The sequence below is a fragment of the Microcaecilia unicolor genome, chromosome 9 (genome assembly GCF_901765095.1).
Source record: "Microcaecilia unicolor chromosome 9, aMicUni1.1, whole genome shotgun sequence".
NCBI lineage: Eukaryota > Metazoa > Chordata > Amphibia > Gymnophiona > Siphonopidae > Microcaecilia > Microcaecilia unicolor.
In genome coordinates, this window is record NC_044039.1 from 111,451,527 (window position 1) to 111,470,493 (window position 18,967).

At 44.5% G+C, this 18,967-nt stretch overlaps 1 protein-coding gene across 2 annotated transcripts in view; it reads left to right on the top strand.

The window, feature by feature from the left end:
* Positions 1–260: 260 nt before the first annotated feature.
* The window catches only part of EAPP (E2F associated phosphoprotein), a 41,582-nt gene continuing 22,875 nt past the window's right edge, over positions 261–18,967 (top strand). Inside the window, exons 1-2 of one of the 2 annotated variants that reach the window (XM_030215108.1) lie at positions 261–564; positions 6,033–6,214. In XM_030215108.1, the coding sequence (XP_030070968.1) occupies positions 494–564; positions 6,033–6,214 (253 nt within the window). In that variant the 5' untranslated portion in view covers positions 261–493. The remainder of the gene's footprint in view (positions 565–6,032; positions 6,215–18,967) is intronic. The other variant, XM_030215107.1, reaches the window with a different exon arrangement.

Sequence of the window (18,967 nt, forward strand, 5' to 3'; positions counted from 1 at the left end):
TACACAGTAGGTCTAAGCAAAGATGCCAGACTAAAGTTTGAGACGCATTAAGAGAAGCTATTGGAGTACCAGAAATTTGAGGCTTGATATACAACATGAGCTAATGGAGCAGCAGAATGAGGCTTGTTGGCGTGCACTGAGCGACGCTACTGGAGCAGCAGCAGAATGAGCCTTGGTATGGTATTCACAGAGAGCGCCTAACCGGAAATGCAGACAAGTCTGGAACGGTCATTGGTTGAATAGTGAATATTTTCAAAAAAAAAAAACTATACGCATACTGCAAGAAAGCAGCCCAAAAAACTACAAAATTCACCCAACTGGCAACTCTGCTCAGCACGCTACATCACGTGAGAACAAACAGGACAGGCGCTGGAACCGGAAATGAAATGCTTAGGTTTGGTTTCTGAGGGGAAAGGTTTGCGCGATGTACCATTGTCGTACGTTGAGGGACGGAAGTTTAGTGTTTGGATGTTTAGGGTAAGGAGGTAACGCAATGGACCGACTCCTGGACTATGATCCTTATGAAATCGAGGAGCCAAGTGATGAGGAACGGGGAGAAAGCAGGTATTGGAAAGAGGCCAGGAGTTGCTTACCCAGGGGAGGGTGAGAGGCCCTGCCAGCGTTCTTTTCCAGAGGACATACCCTAATGGGAGCAGTTTCCCCCGCCCCCATCCACCAGAACAGTGATTGATCCTATATGGTCTGTGTAGAGCTATTTGTAAGTTGTTCCAGAGCTCGGACATGTGCTATTGCCCCTGTTGATTTAGTTTTTCTCTTATGAAGTTGATGAGCTACTTCGCATAGCGAATAGACTCAGTGAACCAAATGTACAAAGTGTTTTCTCTCACTTTCTTATTTGTTTGTAGGAAAAAGTACGTTTGACACATTATATTATAATGGAGAACAAGACGTTATATCTACTAATCTCTTTAAGGCATTTTTCCTTTGCAAGACTGGAAGAATTTTTCAGCAGCATCAGCAGAATTCATACATTGCAACCTGTGGTGTAGCCATGGATGGGGCCTGATCATCTCTAAAATAGTAGTTTCTCCCCATACCCCACTGTGCGGGTCCATCATCAATCTCTGCAGCTGCTGGCTCCTGCTTGTTCCCCTCCCCTTGTGGATCCAGTGGCCCTTCCTTCCTTCCTCCCTCCACAGTGTGTGTGACCTGCAGAAGAAGTTAGATAGCCTGTGGCTGATCCTGCTGGGTATTTTCTCTGTCTCATCTGCCCACAGGAAGTTACATTACAGGGGGTGGGACACGATAGACGAAAGGCCCTGGTGCTGGTCACATGCCAGGACTGGAGAACCACCAGGAAAGGGAGGGGGAGGAGCAGAGAGAGATGTTGGACCCGCTTGGTGGGGTGGAGAGCAAAAAGGAAATGCATGCTCCATGTTTACCTCTGGGCCCCCCACAAAATAGACTTCTATAAATAGCATCTTTCTGAAATGTTGGTGTAGGTGCAGGAGTGAATTAGTCATAATTTAAGCAAATTAGATCCCAACCAAACCCAGGATCTTTGGTTTCTGCTGATACTGAATCTGTAACTGAAATTGACCCCTCGGATTTGGGAGAAACTGAGCTAAAAATGAAACCAGCTTAGGCCCCTTCCGCCACCACATACGGTCTCCTGCTGCTGCACACAGCATACCTTCCCACCTCCTGGAGCCACCCATCAGTCAGCACTTCCCCCGGGCTTACCCTAGGCACCGTGGTGGTCAAGTGGCCTATCTGGGGTAAGAGTGATTCACAGTTGCTGTCCCCACGGCCATCTCCACCATCCAAATGTCTGCCTAGACCTTCAGCAGCAGTCTCGCTTGGGGTTGGAGCTGGTATAGGCAGAAGCAGCACTAAAACAGAAATTCATTTGGCCTCTAATGCAAATCTGTGTCATGCATATACAGTTGTGGTATTGTGTTTGTAAATCTCTCTCTTGTGGGTATTCATTAGGGATGGCCTAAAAACTCAAGTGGATTTCACTCTTGAGGACTAAACTTATTCAGTCTGATAACTCAAAAGTTGATGGTGAACCAAAAAAATGTGTTGCTACTCAGGGATTCTAAAGCAGATGATGTGTTTGTTAATGATTTAAATAAGAATAATGAACTGTTTCTTTAAAGAAGGAGGGGCAATAGTTGCAGTTTTTCTTCTCATTTGGGCTTCAATTTCAGTCTGAATTAGCTTTTACTGGATTATGGTACCCTGATCCTTCATGTGCAGTTAGTCTTGGATTTTTTTTTCTTCCCTTTGTAATAGGACCCTTTCAAGCCCACTTTGTTCCGTCATTGCTGCGCCCTGTATTCCTGGGTTAATACCAGCCACTTGGGAGATGTTGCTGTTGTAATAACTTGGGACATCTTTCTTCTAGTGTCCTTGAACACTGCTCAGCAGTACCTGGTGCATCTGGAAGCACCACTGTTTTTTTGTGTTTGCTTACTTTGGTGGCTTGAGTTCAGAGCTCCTGTTCTGAAATACCTTCCCTCGTTTAGTGAAATGCCAATGAGGAAAACAGAGACACTAACTGAACATAGGAGCCAACTTTTCAAAATGATTGGGGGTGCTGAATTTTTTTTTTTTTTTTTACAGGCGGTGCATTCCCCCCCCTCCCCCTCTCCCTCCCTTTGAGTTCCAGGCCCCCCTCCCTGGCCTCCCTCCCTCCCTCCCAGTTCCAGGGTCGGTCCCCCCCCTCCCTCCCTCCGTCCCTCCCTCCCAGTTCCAGGGTCCCCTCTCCATCCCTCCCTCCCTTCCTCCTTTCGATTTCCAGGCCCCCTCCCTCCGAATTTTAAAAGTCATCTATCTTACCTCGTTGGGGTTAGGGCGGCAGCAGCAGCGGTAAAAAGCATGCAGGCTCGGCTCGGTGCTTAGTTGTTTTCCCTTCTCTCTCTCTCAGCTCTGGTCCTGCCCTTGCGGAAACAGGAAATGAGGGCGGGACCAGAGCTGAGAAAGAGAGAGAAGGGAAAACAACTAAGCACCGAGACAAGCCTGCATGCTTCACTGCTGCTGCCGCCTTAACCACGACGAGGTAAAATAGATGACTTTTAAAATTTGGAGGGAGGGGGCCTGGAACTCGATGGGAGGAGGGAGGGAGGGAACGAACTTCTGGTGGGTGAAATATTGGGGGTGCTCGAGCACCCACAGCACCCACGGAGTCGGCGCCTATGACTGTGACCCTCTTAATTGGGAGTACCAAAAGTCTTAAGCCTCCTCCCCTTTGATGTATTTTGGTAATTGTTACATCACAATGCCATAGGATGCAGTTCAGAAACCAGGAATTGCCAAATCTCCCTTCAGAATCTGGTTTGGTAGGCCAATAAATAAATCTACTGAGTAACCCTCACTTCCACACAGAAGGCAGTATGGACATGGAAAGACTCATATATCCAAAAGAAAAACTAGATAAACACCAAAAAGGTCACTAGAGGTTGGAAGGAGCCAAAGGAAGAGGTCTAGGAGAGAGAAGAAAAAGAAGTGTTGTGTGCTATGCAAAACAGCATCTGGCTACCTATGCCGTACATGTTACCTGTTAATTCCTACACTCCATTGCTTATGCTCTAACTAGGAATAGGGTCATTCCATGCCAAGTGGTCTAAACCTTCCCACTATCATGTCTCCAATTTTGTTCAAATTTTATCTGTTGCACGAGTCCGGTGTTAAACAAAGTTTCCCAGAATTTGAGGTCTCTAACTGCAATAGTTGCAGATCTAGACCCCCTTTTCTGAAAGGTGGTCAGTCCATGAGCGCGCGACATTTACCAAAATGCCATTTTTGGGGTCTAATAAAATCCAAACACATTTATAAGAATGGCTAAAAAGTTCAAATCCTGTACAGTTTTTGATGCTAATTCCGATGAAATACATTTTAACATTATGGATGCAAAATCCAGTCAAACAAGTTGACTCAAAGTGTGCATCAAAATTGGTCGCGACTCATCGGAACATATTTGGACCAATATTCAGACCGCAACAACTTCCATGCAAACAAAGATGTGAACTTCAAATTTTGAACAAGCATTATGCTTGTGCTGGACATAATACTGCCAGATTTGCAACTAACCAGCCTCTATAACCGCCCTGCAGGATCTCTTCAAAGTTGGCACTGTCAGCGCAAATGGTAAAATGTACCAAAGTTCAAAGCCAATTATTAAAAAAGAGTCTGCCTGAATCAGCTTGTGAACAGTATCATCTGAAAGAGAAAATTGTGCTCTACAACACTGATATGTTTTTATTTTGCAATGCCACCATTAAGTAGCCATTTACTCAGGTCAAAGTATGTTATATTTAGTACGCTTGATGCGCTAATTTTTCTTCATTTCTAGGAAATTGAGTCTTAATAGTCGCTTTAAAGTATTGATATAATTATTTATTCATTCGTATTTTATTCGTTGATTGTCCAATCGTTTATTGTGCGCTGCTATCAGTTTGGTCGTGCCATCTCAGGTGAATATTCCAGCTTAATAAATTAGTGATGCTGAACAAATAGATAAAGTCACAAATCTTCAGCCTGGGCAGTATGTTGCTTGCATTTATGGTGGATTGGAAACGTTTGTGAAACGTCAGTTGAGCAGAAAGATGCTTTCATAAGCTTTATGCATCCTCATGGTCCTGCTACTTCATTTTATTGGCCGGTAAGAAGCGATACTTGCTGGATCCCAGAACAACTTATCATTGCTGTTATTCCAGCTCCATAAGTGACATCATCTGGTCGGCAATATAGTTTCCCTGAAACTGTTCTCTTGCAGATCAATGATGCTTTCAGAATGATGAAGTAACTGAAGAAGGCAGGCTTGGGAACCTGCAGTGAAGTAACTGAAGAAGGCAGGCTTGGGAACCTGCAGTAAAGAAACACACAATCAGGCTTGGGATCCTACAGTAAAGAAACCCACAATCAGGCTTGGGATCCTGCAGTAAAGATACCCACCCATGGCTGTTACTGCATGGCTATCGGGCATGGCCCCTATGGCGATGGGGATGTTGGTTTCAATGTGATAACCAGTAATGGCTCAGCCATCATGGACCAACGCAATACATCACGCAGACAAAATATACTTTGACCTGAGTAAATGGCTACTTAATGGTGGCATTGCAAAACAAAAACATATCAGTGTTGTAGAGCACAATTTTCTCTTGATACTGTTCACAAGCTGATTCAGGCAGACTCTTTTTTTAATAATTGGCTTTGAACTTTGGTATATTTTACCATTTGCGCTGGCAGTGCCAACTTTGAAGAGATCCTGCAGGGCGATTATAGATGCTGGTTAGTTGCAAATCTGGCAGTATTATGTCCAGCACAAGCATAATGCTTGTTCAAAATTTCAAGTCTATATCTTTGTTTGCATAGAAGTTGTTGCAGTCTGAATATTGGTCCAAATATGTTCCGATGAGTCACGACCAATTTTGATGCACACTTTGAGTCAACTTGTTTGACTGGATTTTGCATCCATAATGTTAAAATGTATTTCATCAGAATTAGCATCAAAAACTGTACAGGATTTGAATTTTTTAGCCATTCTTATAAATGTGTTTGGATTTTATTAGACCCCAAAAATGGCATTTTGGTAAATGTTGCGCGCTCATGGACTGATAACCTTTCAGAAAAGGGGGTCTAGATCTGCAACTATTGCAGTTAGAGACCTCAAATTTTGGGAAACTTTAACACCTGACTCACGCAACAGATAAATTTTGAACAAAATTGGAGTGGGAACTTTTTTAATTTTAGACCACTTGGCATGGAATGACCCAATAAGAGGCACGTGTGACTACACATGTGCTTAGGAAGGAGTTGCTGCACCTTTAAGAGCCACTGCTCATACCTCTTGATTTTGCTTTTTCAGCATATCACAGCAATGAGGTGCTAGTCTGGTGAACTTTTCCATCACTCACCTGATCATGTCTGAGGGTACCGTGATTGGGAAATGGTACACTAAGCAGTTGTGGCTAACATTTCTGTATCACTTATTTTTATATATTTTTCTATGAACTTCAGGGTATATTTAATAAAAGTGCTGTATGTTCCCCCTCTTCATTGTACAGCTCTGAAGATGAAGTGGATATACTGTTACATGGCACACCTGAGCAGAAGCGTAAACTGATCCGTGAATACCTTACTGGTGAAAGTGAATCTTCCAGTGGGGATGAATTTGAAAAGGAAATGGAAGCTGAACTGACCTGCACAATAAAAGCTATGGAAGGCAGCTGGAAGTCACCAGTAGCAGGTACATCAATTATGTGTGTTTTGTATAGCATGACTTAGGCTAGTTAGCCCAACAAATGTTGGTACAATCTTAGTCTGATTTTGAGGAAGGATCCATTTGTTGGCCTCTCTGAGGAGAGCAAGAGGAAGCTAAGTAATTTTTAAAACTGAGCACTAGGGAAATACTCTCAAAGATTGAACCTTTCCATAGGCACACTTTGAATCAGTGGTTCTCAACCATAGTAACATAGTAAGTGACAGCAGATAAAGACCTGAGTGGTCAATCCAGTTTGCCCAACAGTCATATTATCAATTCAAGATTAAATCAACCGTGAACTGATATTATATATTTGATCATGGTCTTTCTTTCTTGCTTCTGGAACACAGACCGTAGAGGTCCGCCTGCCTCTGTCCTTATGTTCCAACTACTGGAGTAGCTGTTAAAGTCCACTCCAGCCTATCTGAATCCGTCTTTTCATTTGTGGGACACAGACACTGAAAATCTGCCCAGCACTGCCCTCGTTACAAATTATTGGAGTTTCTGTCAAAGTGCTCTCCAGCTCATCCTACAACCAGGTTGCTACACTTATCCCTTATTTTTTCCTGTCTGTCTGTCCTGATTTAGATTGTAAGCTCTTTTCAGCAGGGACTGTCTTTTCTTCATGATAAATTGTGAAGCGCTGCGTACGACTGATAGCGCTATATAAATGATTTATAGTAGTGGTATATGTGGGACTTTGATCGTACAAGCCAGCCCAGCACCAACCTTAGTTGATACAGCCAGAGTTGCCATCTAAGCACCACTCAATATGTAAACAAATATGCAACCCTTGTTTTTTGTTTTTTTTTTAATGCCATTCATTTTCTAATTAGAGATCCTCTGTGCTCATATCACGCCTTTTTGAATTCCGCCACAGTTTTTTTTTTTTCTCCACCACATCCCTCGGGAGGGCATTCCAACCAGTGTTACCAAGAGCTTGCTGGTCACCCAAAATTTGACACCAAGATCATGTTTTCCTTAATAACTGTGTGTTCCTGCAGACTGAGGAAATAGACAGCCAAGGAGTCAGGTACTTCAAATCCTTATAACTGGTTCCCACTACCCCTAATGCCAGTTCGGTAAATTTCTCTTATCTGTACCCTTCTCCTCCACTGCCAACTCCAGACTTCGTTCCTTTTATCTTGCTGCACCATATACCTGGAATAGACTTCCTGAATCATTATCAGGCTTATTTTCGAAAGAGAAGGGCACCCATCTTTCGACACAAATCGCAAGATGGGCGTCCTCACAGGGTCGCCCAAATCGGCATAATCGAAAACCGATTTTGGGCGTTCTCAACTGCTTTCCGTCGCGGGGACGACCAAAGTTCACAGGGGCATGTCGGAGGCGTAGCGAAGGCAGTACTGGGGCATGCCTAACACATGGGCGTCCTCGACCGATAATGGAAAAAAGGGCATCCCTGACGAACACTTGGACGACTTTACCTGGTCCTTTTTTTTTTCTTATGACCAAGCCACCAAAATGTGCCCTAAATGACCAGATGACCACCAGAGGGAATCGGGGATGACCTCCCCTTACTTCCCCAGTGGTCACTAACCCCCTCCCACCCTCAAAAAAAATTATTTTTAAATATTTTTTGCCAGCCTCAAATATCATACCCAGCTCCATGACAGCAGTATGCAGGTCCCTGGAGCAGTTTTAGTGGGTGCAGTGCACTTCAGGCAGGCGGACCCAGGCCCATCCCCCCCCCCTACCCCCCACCTGTTACACTTGTGGTGGTGAATGTGAGCCCTTCAAAACCCATCACAAACCCACTGTACCCACATGTAGGTGCCCCCCTTCACCCATAAGGGCTATGGTAGTGATGTACAATTGTGGGGAGTGGGTTTGGGGGGCTCAGCACACAAGGTAAGGGAGCTATGCACCTGGGAGTAATTTCTGAAGTCCACTGCAGTGCCCCCTAGGGTGCCCGGTTGGTGTCTTGGCATGTGAGGGGGAACAGTGCACTACGAATACTGGATCCTCCCATGAGATGGGCGTCCTCGGTTTCCATTATTGCCGAAAATCGGGGACGACCATCTCTAAGGTCGACCTAAATTTTGCAATTTGGGTGTCCCTGAACGTATTATCAAAACGAAAGATGGATGCCCATCTTGTTTCGATAATACGGGTTTTCCTGCCCCTTCGCCGGGACATCTTGCGAGGACACCCTCAGGAAAACATGGGCACCCCTTTCGATTATGCCCCTCCACGTCAATTTCCAGCTCTAGCCGCCTTCAAATCTAGGCTAAAAGCCCACCTTTTTGAGGCTTCTTTTAACTCCTAACTCCTATTCACTTGGTCAGTTTTATCATTCCCACCTTAAGTAATTCCCTTATTTGTCCTGTTTGTCTGTCTTGATTAGATTGTAAGCTCTGTCAAGCAGGGACTGCCTCTTACATGTTCAGTGTACAGTGCTGTGTACATCTGGTAGTGCTATAGAAATGATTAGTAGTACTACTACTACTACTACTACTTAACATTTCTAGAGCGCTACTAGGGTTACGCAGCGCTGTACAATTTAACAAAGAGAGACAGTCCCTGCTCAAAGAGCTTACAATCTAATAGACAAGTGAACGGTCGGTCTGATAGGGGCAGTCTGGATTCACTGAACGGTAAGGGTTAGGTGCCGAACGCAGCATTGAAGAGGTGGGCTTTAAGCAAAGACTTGCAGACGGGCAGGGAGGGGGCTTGGCGTAAGGGTTCAGGAAGGTTGTTCCAAGCATAGGGTGAGGCGAGGCAGAATGAGCAGAGCCTGGAGTTGGCGGTGGTGGAGAAGGGTACTGAGAGGAGGGATATATCCTTTGAACGGAGGTTATGGGCGGGAACGTAAGGGGAGATGAGGGTAGAAAGATAGTGAGGGGCAGCAGACTGAGTGCATTTGTAGGTAAGAAGGAGAAGCTTGAATTGAATGCGGTATCTGATCGGAAGCCAGTGAAGTGACCTGAGGAGAGGGGTGATATGAGTATATCGGTTCTGGCGGAATATGAGACGTGCAGCAGAGTTCTGAACAGATTGAAGGGGGGATAGATAGCTAAGTGGGAGGCCGGTGAGAAGTAAGTTGCAGTAGTCCAGGCGAGAGGTAATGAGAGCGTGGACGAGAGTTCGGGTGGTGTGTTTAGAGAGGAAAGGGCGAATTTTGCTGATGTTAAAGAGGAAGAAGCGACAGGTCTTGGCTATCTGCTGGATATGCGCAGAGAAGGAGAGAGAGGAGTCAAAGATGACTCCGAGGTTGCGGGCAGATGAGACGGGGAGGATGAGGGTGTTATCAACTGAGATAGAAAGTGGAGGAAGAGGAGAAGTGGGTTTTGGTGGAAAGACGATAAGCTCGGTCTTGGACATGTTCAGTTTCAGGTGGCGGTTGGACATCCAGGCAGCAATGTCAGATAAGCAGGCCGATACCTTTGCCTGGGTCTCCGCGGTGATGTCTGGTGTGGAGAGATACAGTTGGTTGTCATCAGCATACAAATGATACTGGAAACCATGAGATGAGATCAGGGAGCCCAGGGAAGAGGTGTAGATTGAGAAGAGAAGGGGTCCAAGGACCGATCCCTGGGGAACACCAACAGATAAGGGGATGGGGGTGGAGGAAGATCCATGAGAGTGAACTTTGAAGGTGCGGTGGGAGAGATAGGAGGAGAACCAGGAGAGGACAGAGCCCTGGAACCCAAATGAGGACAGTGTGGCAAGAAGTAAGTCATGATTGACAGTGTCAAAAGCGGCGGATAGATCGAGGAGGATGAGGATGGAGTAGTGGCCTCTGGATTTGGCAAGGAACAGGTCATTACAGACTTTAGAGAGTGCTGTTTCTGTCGAGTGAAGAGGGCGAAAACCGGATTGAAGCGGATCGAGAATGGCATGAGAGGAGAGAAAATCAAGGCAGCGGCTGTGGACTGCGCGCTCAAGTATCTTGGAGAGGAAGGGTAGGAGGGAGATGGGGCGGTAGTTGGAGGGACAGGTAGGGTCTAGTGATGGTTTTTTGAGGAGTGGCGTGACTACGGCATGCTTGAAAGTGTCGGGGACAGTTGCAGTAGTAGAAATGTTGCAGGTCTGTTTTCCATCTCCTATGCCCCCGGCAGTCAGTTACCAATGCATCTTGCAGAATCACTGCTGCCTTCAGCCTGGACTAGAAGTGCTGCATTCTGCATCCTCCATTTGGCCACCAACCACTGATGGGCCCAGTAATGTAGGGTTCTGTTCTTTCCTCTGTGGGCATGATCGCTGCCATTTATGTCTGCAGAGGAGGAGAAAAAGCATAGGTGTTTTCTTAGCTCATTTGCCAGCTCTAATCATTGGGTGACGAGGGTGAAAATGCACTTAATTGAAACATTGGAACATCGCCATGAAACAACAAGACAGAAGCGATCCAAGCAATGGAAACTCAGCCAAAGGAAAGAACAATCAAATCACCAACCGTCCCCCCCCCCCCCCCCTTATCAAAAACCAACCCCCAACTCGCCCAACCCCTAAAGAAGAAAAATGCAAATAAACCAAACCCCCTACAGTCAATATAAGAATATCCCAAGAGACTTTGTTCCTTATAGTCTCCTGGACACTACTACTTATCATTTCTATAGCGCTACTAGACATACACAGCGCTGTACACTTGAACATGAAGAAACGGTCCCTGCTCAACAGAGCTTACAATCTAAAATCTAATTAGATAAGACAACAGATCTCCCCCACAGAACCTCCCCCATAGGCAACAGCCAGCAGAAGACCCCAGTCCAAATCTCAAGCCCCTTCCCCTTATGTTACTGTAGATCTCAGTTTGTTCAACAAAAAGCTGTGACCTGAAGGAGATAAAACCTGAATATAAGAATCCCAAATTGGATAAGAAACGCTGAGTACGCTTGTAAGAAACTGAGGTATCCCTAGCTTCCCAAATGGCCAAACTATGAATCTAATTCCTCCAACTTCAATAGGAAGGGGGATCAGCTGAACCCAGGCCTTCATATTACACTTAAGAGCTACGAGCCTCAATTTCCAAAACAGCAAAGACTTCCGTCTTACCCTATCCAGCAAGCACACCATCAGTGTGATGAAGACAGGTATTTGCAAAAACTGATTGAACCAAGGCTGTCCAAAAAGATTGAACCATTGCAGAACTCCAAAGAGAATGGAAGAACGAGTTCTCCGCAGCCTAATGCATTAAGCAGAGGGTAGCAGCCCAGCATACAAAAAGTTGTAATTGGGAAACAGAATCCTATACAAGATTCTGAAATATGCTTCCTGCAAAGTAGTATTTGCAGCTACCTTGAGAACTTCCTTTATAGCTAAGGACGTATCCCAATCCGGCAACAGGTGCTCCAAATCCTGTTCCCATCTTCCTCGCCACCCATGAAAACCTCATATGAACAATTTAACTCTCAAGTGATCCCCAACCTGAAGACCCAGGGCCTTCCTACTCACTTTGAAGATAGCATTTGACTTGACAGTAGGGAACCTGATATCCCCATTCCCTGGTCTCTAAACCAGTGAGCTCATCCAAGGGTTTCAGAGCCCCAATCTGTGTAAGCACATGCTCCAATAAGATCAAGCCCCAGGCCTCCCATCTGATGAAGACCCTATTTTTCAGTCCTGGTAAGAATTCCAAGTTTCCACGAATTAACAGTTGATCATTGACCGATGGATCCCCCCCCCCCCCCCCCCCGAACGCCAACCAAAGCCGCCACATCTCCCGCAGCGGTCTAAGAAGTACACTTCATGCCCACAATGGTGGCAATGTTTGTGAATGTTTATTAAAAGACTTGATATACCTCTCTGTCTCAAAATGAAATAAAATGGTATGGTGAAAAAAAAAAGCTTCATAAGAATTAGTTGTATAATCCTGTCAACCAATTGTACAGATGTTGGATTAGACACACATTGATTGTATAACTGAAGATTGGGAAGCCCGAGTCCCCCCAGAGCCCAATTACTCACAAGCCAATTAAAATAGATCCTTGGCTTCTTACCGGAAAGCAGCCGGGTTAAACTAAGTAAATCCTTATTCAGCAACCTCAGAGGAAGAATCTGGAGAACATATAGTCACATGGCAAATAGGACCATATGAAACAAGTTAATCCAACCCATCAAAAGAGGGTGAGTTTTAAAAGGAGGAGTTGGAGGGGGAGGAATGTTGAAAAGAGGAATGCATGGGTTGGGGAGATTATGGGGTCTGAGAGGGCAAGCCTGGGGAGCATGAGAGAGAAGAGATGAGCTTGGTTAAATTACATAGCTACAAGAGAGGCACCCTTGGGACAGCAGTTGCCGCCACCCCCCCCCCCCCCCCCCCCCCCCCATGGCTTTCAAGATTGAGACTTAGGTTTGGGTGTTAGGGTTAAGGGAGAACAGAGACTCCGGGATTAAAGTGAGGACTCAACAATTTGGTGGGATAACTGAATGGGGACCTAGGAATGGTAGGAATGAGGTCTCAGGGACTGGGTGGTAGTAAGGGCAAACAACTGAATGTTTGCTTATTTGGTACTTGTTGTACCGCCTTTATGTTGGGGCAAGCTAAGCGTTTTACAAAACTACAGTACAAAAGAAAAGCAAGGAAGAAAGAAAAGAATAGAGAAAGCAGAGCTTTCCTGGTTGTCCACTGCCTTCATGCACCTCAAAAAGCCTGAGAAAATAAATAGGCTTTAAGGAGTGTTCTGAACCTCAAATATGATGGCTCTGCATGACTTGCAGAAGGCAAAGAATTCCAGAGGCAGGAGCAATACAAAAGAAGGCAGAAAGGCAAGTAGATTTGAGATGCATGCGATGAACAGATGGAGTTGAAAGTTGGCAGGCCAACATAGAATAGAGTTCTAGTGGAGCGAACGTACATGGAAATATTTTTAAAACAAATAGGAAATAATTTTTTACTCCAAGAATAGTTAATCTCTGAAACGCGTTGCCGGAGGATGTGGTAACAGCAGTTAGTGTATCTGGTTTTAAAAGAAAGGTCTGGACAAGTTCCTGGAGTAAAAGTCCATAGTCTGTTATTGATACACGGCAGCCAGACTCGTATTTGGCAAAATGAAATATGAAAACGCCAGTCCCTTAAGAGAAAAACTACATTGGCTTCCATTAAGAGAACGCATTGCGGCGGACTTCCGGTGACGTCACTGTCCTCGATGGAAGCCTGATTTTGTGGCTCCCGAGTAATCCAGCTAAAATAGCGAACTATAGCAGTAAATACGACGCATTTTGACTCATTCCCGCTGATCGAACCTCGTTTGAAAGGTAGGAAGGTAGAATGGCACAAAAGTTAAAGAACTCAGAGGCGAAAAGCGCGATGCGCAGTAGCCAGCGTACATCTAAAACGCCCTCGCGCCATGTCTCACCACACCTCGAAGAGGCCTCAGATTTTGAGTCGGAAAGATCGGAAGAAGACACAGGCAGTGTGAGGAACTCACATTCTGCTCGTTTGCTTATGGATTTGAAAAAAGATTTAGCGCATATGAAAGCGGACATAGTAGAGCGCATTGATAATTTACGAGGTGAACTTAAAGAAGTAGGTACCCGTATAGAAGATCTAGAAGTGCGGATGGATGAGCACGTGGAAGTAGTACAACAAATGCACCTACGTGAGGAAGGAACTACAACGCAGATATCTGACCTACAATATAAGATAGATGACATTGAAAATCTCAGTAGACGTAAAAATCTGCGATTTCGTGGGGTGCCAGAAGGAGGGAACCAGGAAGAGGTCTTGAAAATTGTGCAGGAGGTTTGTGGACAGCTTCTAGCGGCACAGCCAGATACGCCTTTACCAGAGGTCGAGAGGGCCCATAGAGCGCTGGGTAATTCGCAAAATAACAGACCAAGAGACATTATTGTTCGGTTTTGGAAATTCACTGAAAAAGAGCAATTACTTGCTTTGGCACGCCAGAAGAAAGAACTGATGTATAATGAGACTTTGATAACAGTATATCAAGACCTGTCAGCAAATACATTGCAATGGCGTAGAGAGATGAAACCAATACTGGACACTTTGAATAAACATAATATCAAATATCGCTGGGCCTTCCCATTTGCCCTCTGCTTTGTTATAGCAGGCAAATCATATCGAGCACGCACTGTAGCAGATGCGAAACAACTTCTTCAAGTAGCAGGCCTAATGGAACTGGAAGCGGAGGAGACAATCGCGGCCAGCAAGGCGCGGGATAAAGTTCATCAATGGAAACAAGTCTTCAATACAGCAAAGAAGCTGCGTAAGACGACAACACGATCTGTGACTTGAACTGGGACAACACTAAGATTTTGTTATTCATGATAAGAGCGCACCCAGAGAAGTGAAAAGGAAGGTGCACTTGTATTGAACTGAAGAGTCGTATTTCAGGGATGAAGGGAGGTTAGGGAATCGGGCGGTGTGAGAGGCGGTTGACCTTGTTGGGAGCTTCATGTGGGTGAGTGTGGGAAGAGTTTTTTCTGTTTTCTACACTTCACACATGGAATACATTGTTGGGGCTGGGGTTGGGGAGGGTGGGTGGGAGGGGTTCTTAATCTTCTTCTATGTCTGTAAATGGGAAAGATTCTACTATAGGTGCTGGTATATGCAATCTCTAATTAAGGAAGTTAGATGCTACCAGATCTAAAAGTAATAACCTGGAATGTTAAGGGTTTAAACTCTCCGAGAAAAAGACAGTTGATATATCAAGAATTAGCCAGATTGCATCCACAGGTGGTAATGTTACAAGAAACACATTTGAAACGAGCACATGAACATTTGTTTCACCCTAACTCATATTCAAAAATCTATTTTGCCTCTGATATTACCAATAGTAAGAAGCGAGGAGTGGCTTTACTTTTTCATGATAGTATACCAATACAAGTTCAGCAAATTAAGAGAGACCCAGCAGGGCGGTACCTTCTTATTAGGGGAATGCTGGAAGCTAAGGAATATACTTGGGGATCTATATATGGGCCGAATGCAAACCAAACCTCCTTTTTAAAAACGTTAAAGAGGAATATTAGACCTATGGTAGGAGGCCAACTCATATTGGGAGGGGATTTTAATGTTACCATGGACCCGAACTTAGATCGATCGGGACCTGTCTCCCGAACGGATAGAACACTGGCGGGTCAGATGGCTACATGGGTGGAAGAAATGGGTCTCTTTGATACATGGAGGGATGGGCATCCATTGGATAGGGATTACTCATTCTACTCTTCAGTACATGCCTCATATTCCCGTATAGATTTTCTTTTTCTAGATAAATTACTGGGGGGACAAGTGAAAGATACACAGATTGGAAATATTACTATTTCAGATCATGCACCCTGTGAGGTATTATTGTCCCTCTCTGGGATAGCTGATGGACATAAAAGGTGGACCTTTAACAACACTATGCTAAAAGATGAACACATCTGTGCAGATTATGTGAAGATGCTTAAAGAATATTTACATTTTAATCTGGATTCAGGCCCTTCCATTGCTATTGTCTGGGACGCTTTGAAAGCGGTATCCCGTGGCCACTTTATGAAAGTGGCGGGTCGCCTTAAGAGGCAACGGGAATCGCTAAAGAGATACTGGAGGGGTAAGATTGAAGAATTTGAGATTATTCATAAGCAAACAGGTTCACCTAGGATATATAGATCTCTTCAGGAAGCGAGGCTCCAATTAGATGAGCTGCTTTTTAGAGACCTTGAGTTTATTAATGAGAAGCTCCGTCTTCATGCGTACAATGGAAGAAATAAAATTAACCGTCAACTGGCCCTACGTTTACGTAAACTTAGGATGGACAGGAACATATTCCGAGTTAAAGATAAAAGGGGCACAACTCTTTCCACATCTCAGGCTATTGGGGAGCGATTTAGGGAATTTTATGCTGAATTATATACTAAAGATTCCTCTATACAAAATACTGCTATCCAAGCATATCTAGAGGAATTAAATCTTCCAGTCCTGCTCCCGGAGCACTGGAGCACATTGGAGGCTCCGATAGAGGTTAAGGAGGTCCTTAAAGCTATCAAGACACTGCAGACAGGCAAATCTCCGGGGGTGGATGGATATACTGGAGAATATTACAAGACATTTGCCCCATATCTTGCGCCTATATTGACAGAGGTTTTGAATTTTGTTAGGGATGGAGGGAATTTGCCTCCAACCATGAAGGATGCATGGATAGCAGTTATTCCCAAACCCAATAAGGAGATAACTGAATGTGCTTCGTACCGCCCGATTTCTATACTAAATGTTGATGTACGAATCCTGGCTAAAGTAATGGCCACTAGGTTGGTGGGTATTTTACCGACCCTAATACACTCTGATCAGGTAGGCTTTATAATGGGCAGACAAGCCTCTGATAATATTAGAAGGACGATGGACGTCATGTACTTGGCGCAGCAGCAAAAGTCCCCATGCTGTTTGCTAAGTATAGACGCTGAGAAGGCCTTTGACCGGGTGCATTGGTCTTTTTTGCACTCGGTCTTACAAAAGTTTGGGTTTGGACCTATGTTTAGAGGGTTGGTGCAGGAATTATACACTGCACCTAGGGCCTGTGTTAAGATTAATGGTAACTCTTCCCCTTTTTTTGAGCTATCTCGAGGAACTCGTCAGGGTTGCCCACTCTCCCCCTTATTATTTGCTCTAGTACTGGAACCTTTAGCTCATAATATCAGATCCAATCCGGTTGTTCAAGGGCTGAAGGCAGGGAGATGGGAGTCAAAAATTGCTCTTTTTGCAGATGACATTCTGCTGACCTTAATCTCACCCTTAACATCTCTACCAGCAGTATTTACGGAGATTGAGGCATATAGCCAAGTATCAGGATTTAAAATTAATTATACAAAGACTGAAGCCATGGCAGTGGGGATGGAGGAAAGAGACTATCAGACCTGCTGTCAGACATATCCGTTGACTTGGGTCAAGCAGGGATTACGGTATTTGGGGGTGATACTTACCAGTAAATTGAATGACATGAGTACAGCCAATTATTTGCCCTTAATTAAGGAAATTAGGAGAGATCTAGATAGATGGGATCCCTTGCATCTCTCGTGGTTTGGGAGAGTGGCAACTGTGAAGATGAATATTCTCCCACGTCTGCTATATCTATTTCAGTCTATACCGCTTCCAATTAATAATCGTATGCTTCATTTGCTTCAAACCAGAATAGAACACTTTATATGGCAGGGTCATAGGGCTCGTCTCCCTAGGTCCCGTTTATATGCAGCTAGGAAAAGTAAGGGTGGACTGGGGGTACCACATTTGGGGCTATATCACAGAGCTGCCCAAGCGAAAGCTGCAGTAGAATGGTTCCATGAATCAGAACATAAGCTTTGGATTCGGATAGAGCAGTATATGATACAGAGCCCACTAAGGTTGGGACAATTACTTTGGCTGGCACCTAGATATCGATATTTACCTCAACCCTTAAATCCAATCATTCAATACACCTTTTCTTGTTGGGACAAATTAGAGAGAATGAAAGGATTCTATGAATCACGACTAACACCTATAGCTTACAATGCAGCATTCCCTCCTGGATGCACACTGTCTCCTTTTATTAAATGGCGGAAAACTAGATTGATTTGGTGGGGGCAGTTAATGAAAGATGAGCGCTTCATTACATTTGGGGAGTTGGCTAGTGAATATGACTTACCTCAGCAAGACCAATATGCATATAATCAGATTATTCATTTCCTTCAGACAGCGGGTTTGAAGCGTAAGTTATGTGGGGAAGTTACTTTTTTAGAGCAACTATGTGTGGAAACTGAAAAATCCAAGGGTTTGATCTCTAAGTTATACAGCCATTTGAGGGATTCCCTAGGGGTTAGTTGTAGACATCGGGATAAGTGGGAAAGCGAATTGGGAGTGACATATACCCCTGAAATGTGGCAACAGATGGAGCGGGCCTCAGTTCACAGCTCTCGAGCAGTCAATATCCAAGAAAATTGTACAAAAGTAATATACCGTTGGTATCTCACCCCGGCAAGGCTACATCATATGTACCCTGGGGCATCGAAATTATGCTGGAGAGGCTGTGGACAGATTGGCACAATGGGACACATTTGGTGGTCCTGTAGAAAAGTACAAGCATTTTGGAAATCGGTACGAGGCAGGTTGAATAGATGGGTGGAGGGTAACATACCATGGGACCCTGCAGTGTTTTTATTTAATAGACCAATCATGGGGCTCACTAACCAGGGGAGCCAGCTGGCAAAACACTGCATCAATGCAGCTAGATTGCTGATAGCACGGATGTGGAAACAGAATGGTTGTCCCTCAATACGGCGATGGTACAATTTGGTGTGGTATATAAGTAATATGGAAAAACTAATGGCTAAGGAGCGTAAAACCCTAGCAAAATGGGAACAGATTTGGGCACCAGTAAACACATCGTTATCATAGATATGGATCTTGGAGTCATCTTTTGGGATGAGACATGGAGAAGTGAAGGGAGGGGGGGGGAGTTCTTTGGGGTTACTGGTGGGTTATAAAAGGTTTAAATGTGACAAGAAATGTTTTTGCTTTTTATGGAAATTACACTAGGAGTCTTTATGTATTTTGGAAATTAATGTGAGAGGAACCTGTATGATAAGTGACTGTACAGTTTTGAATTGTACTTTGTGGTTTCACCCAATAAAGCTTCTTGTTAAAAATTAAAAAAAAAAAAAAAAAGAGAACGCATTGCATTCAAGGTCTGCACCCTGGTTCATAAGATCATGCACGGTGAAGCGCCGGGATATGTCAGGCCTCATAGACCTACCAACCAGGAACTCTACGTACGTTCCTGAATCTCCACTATCCCAACTGTAAAGGAC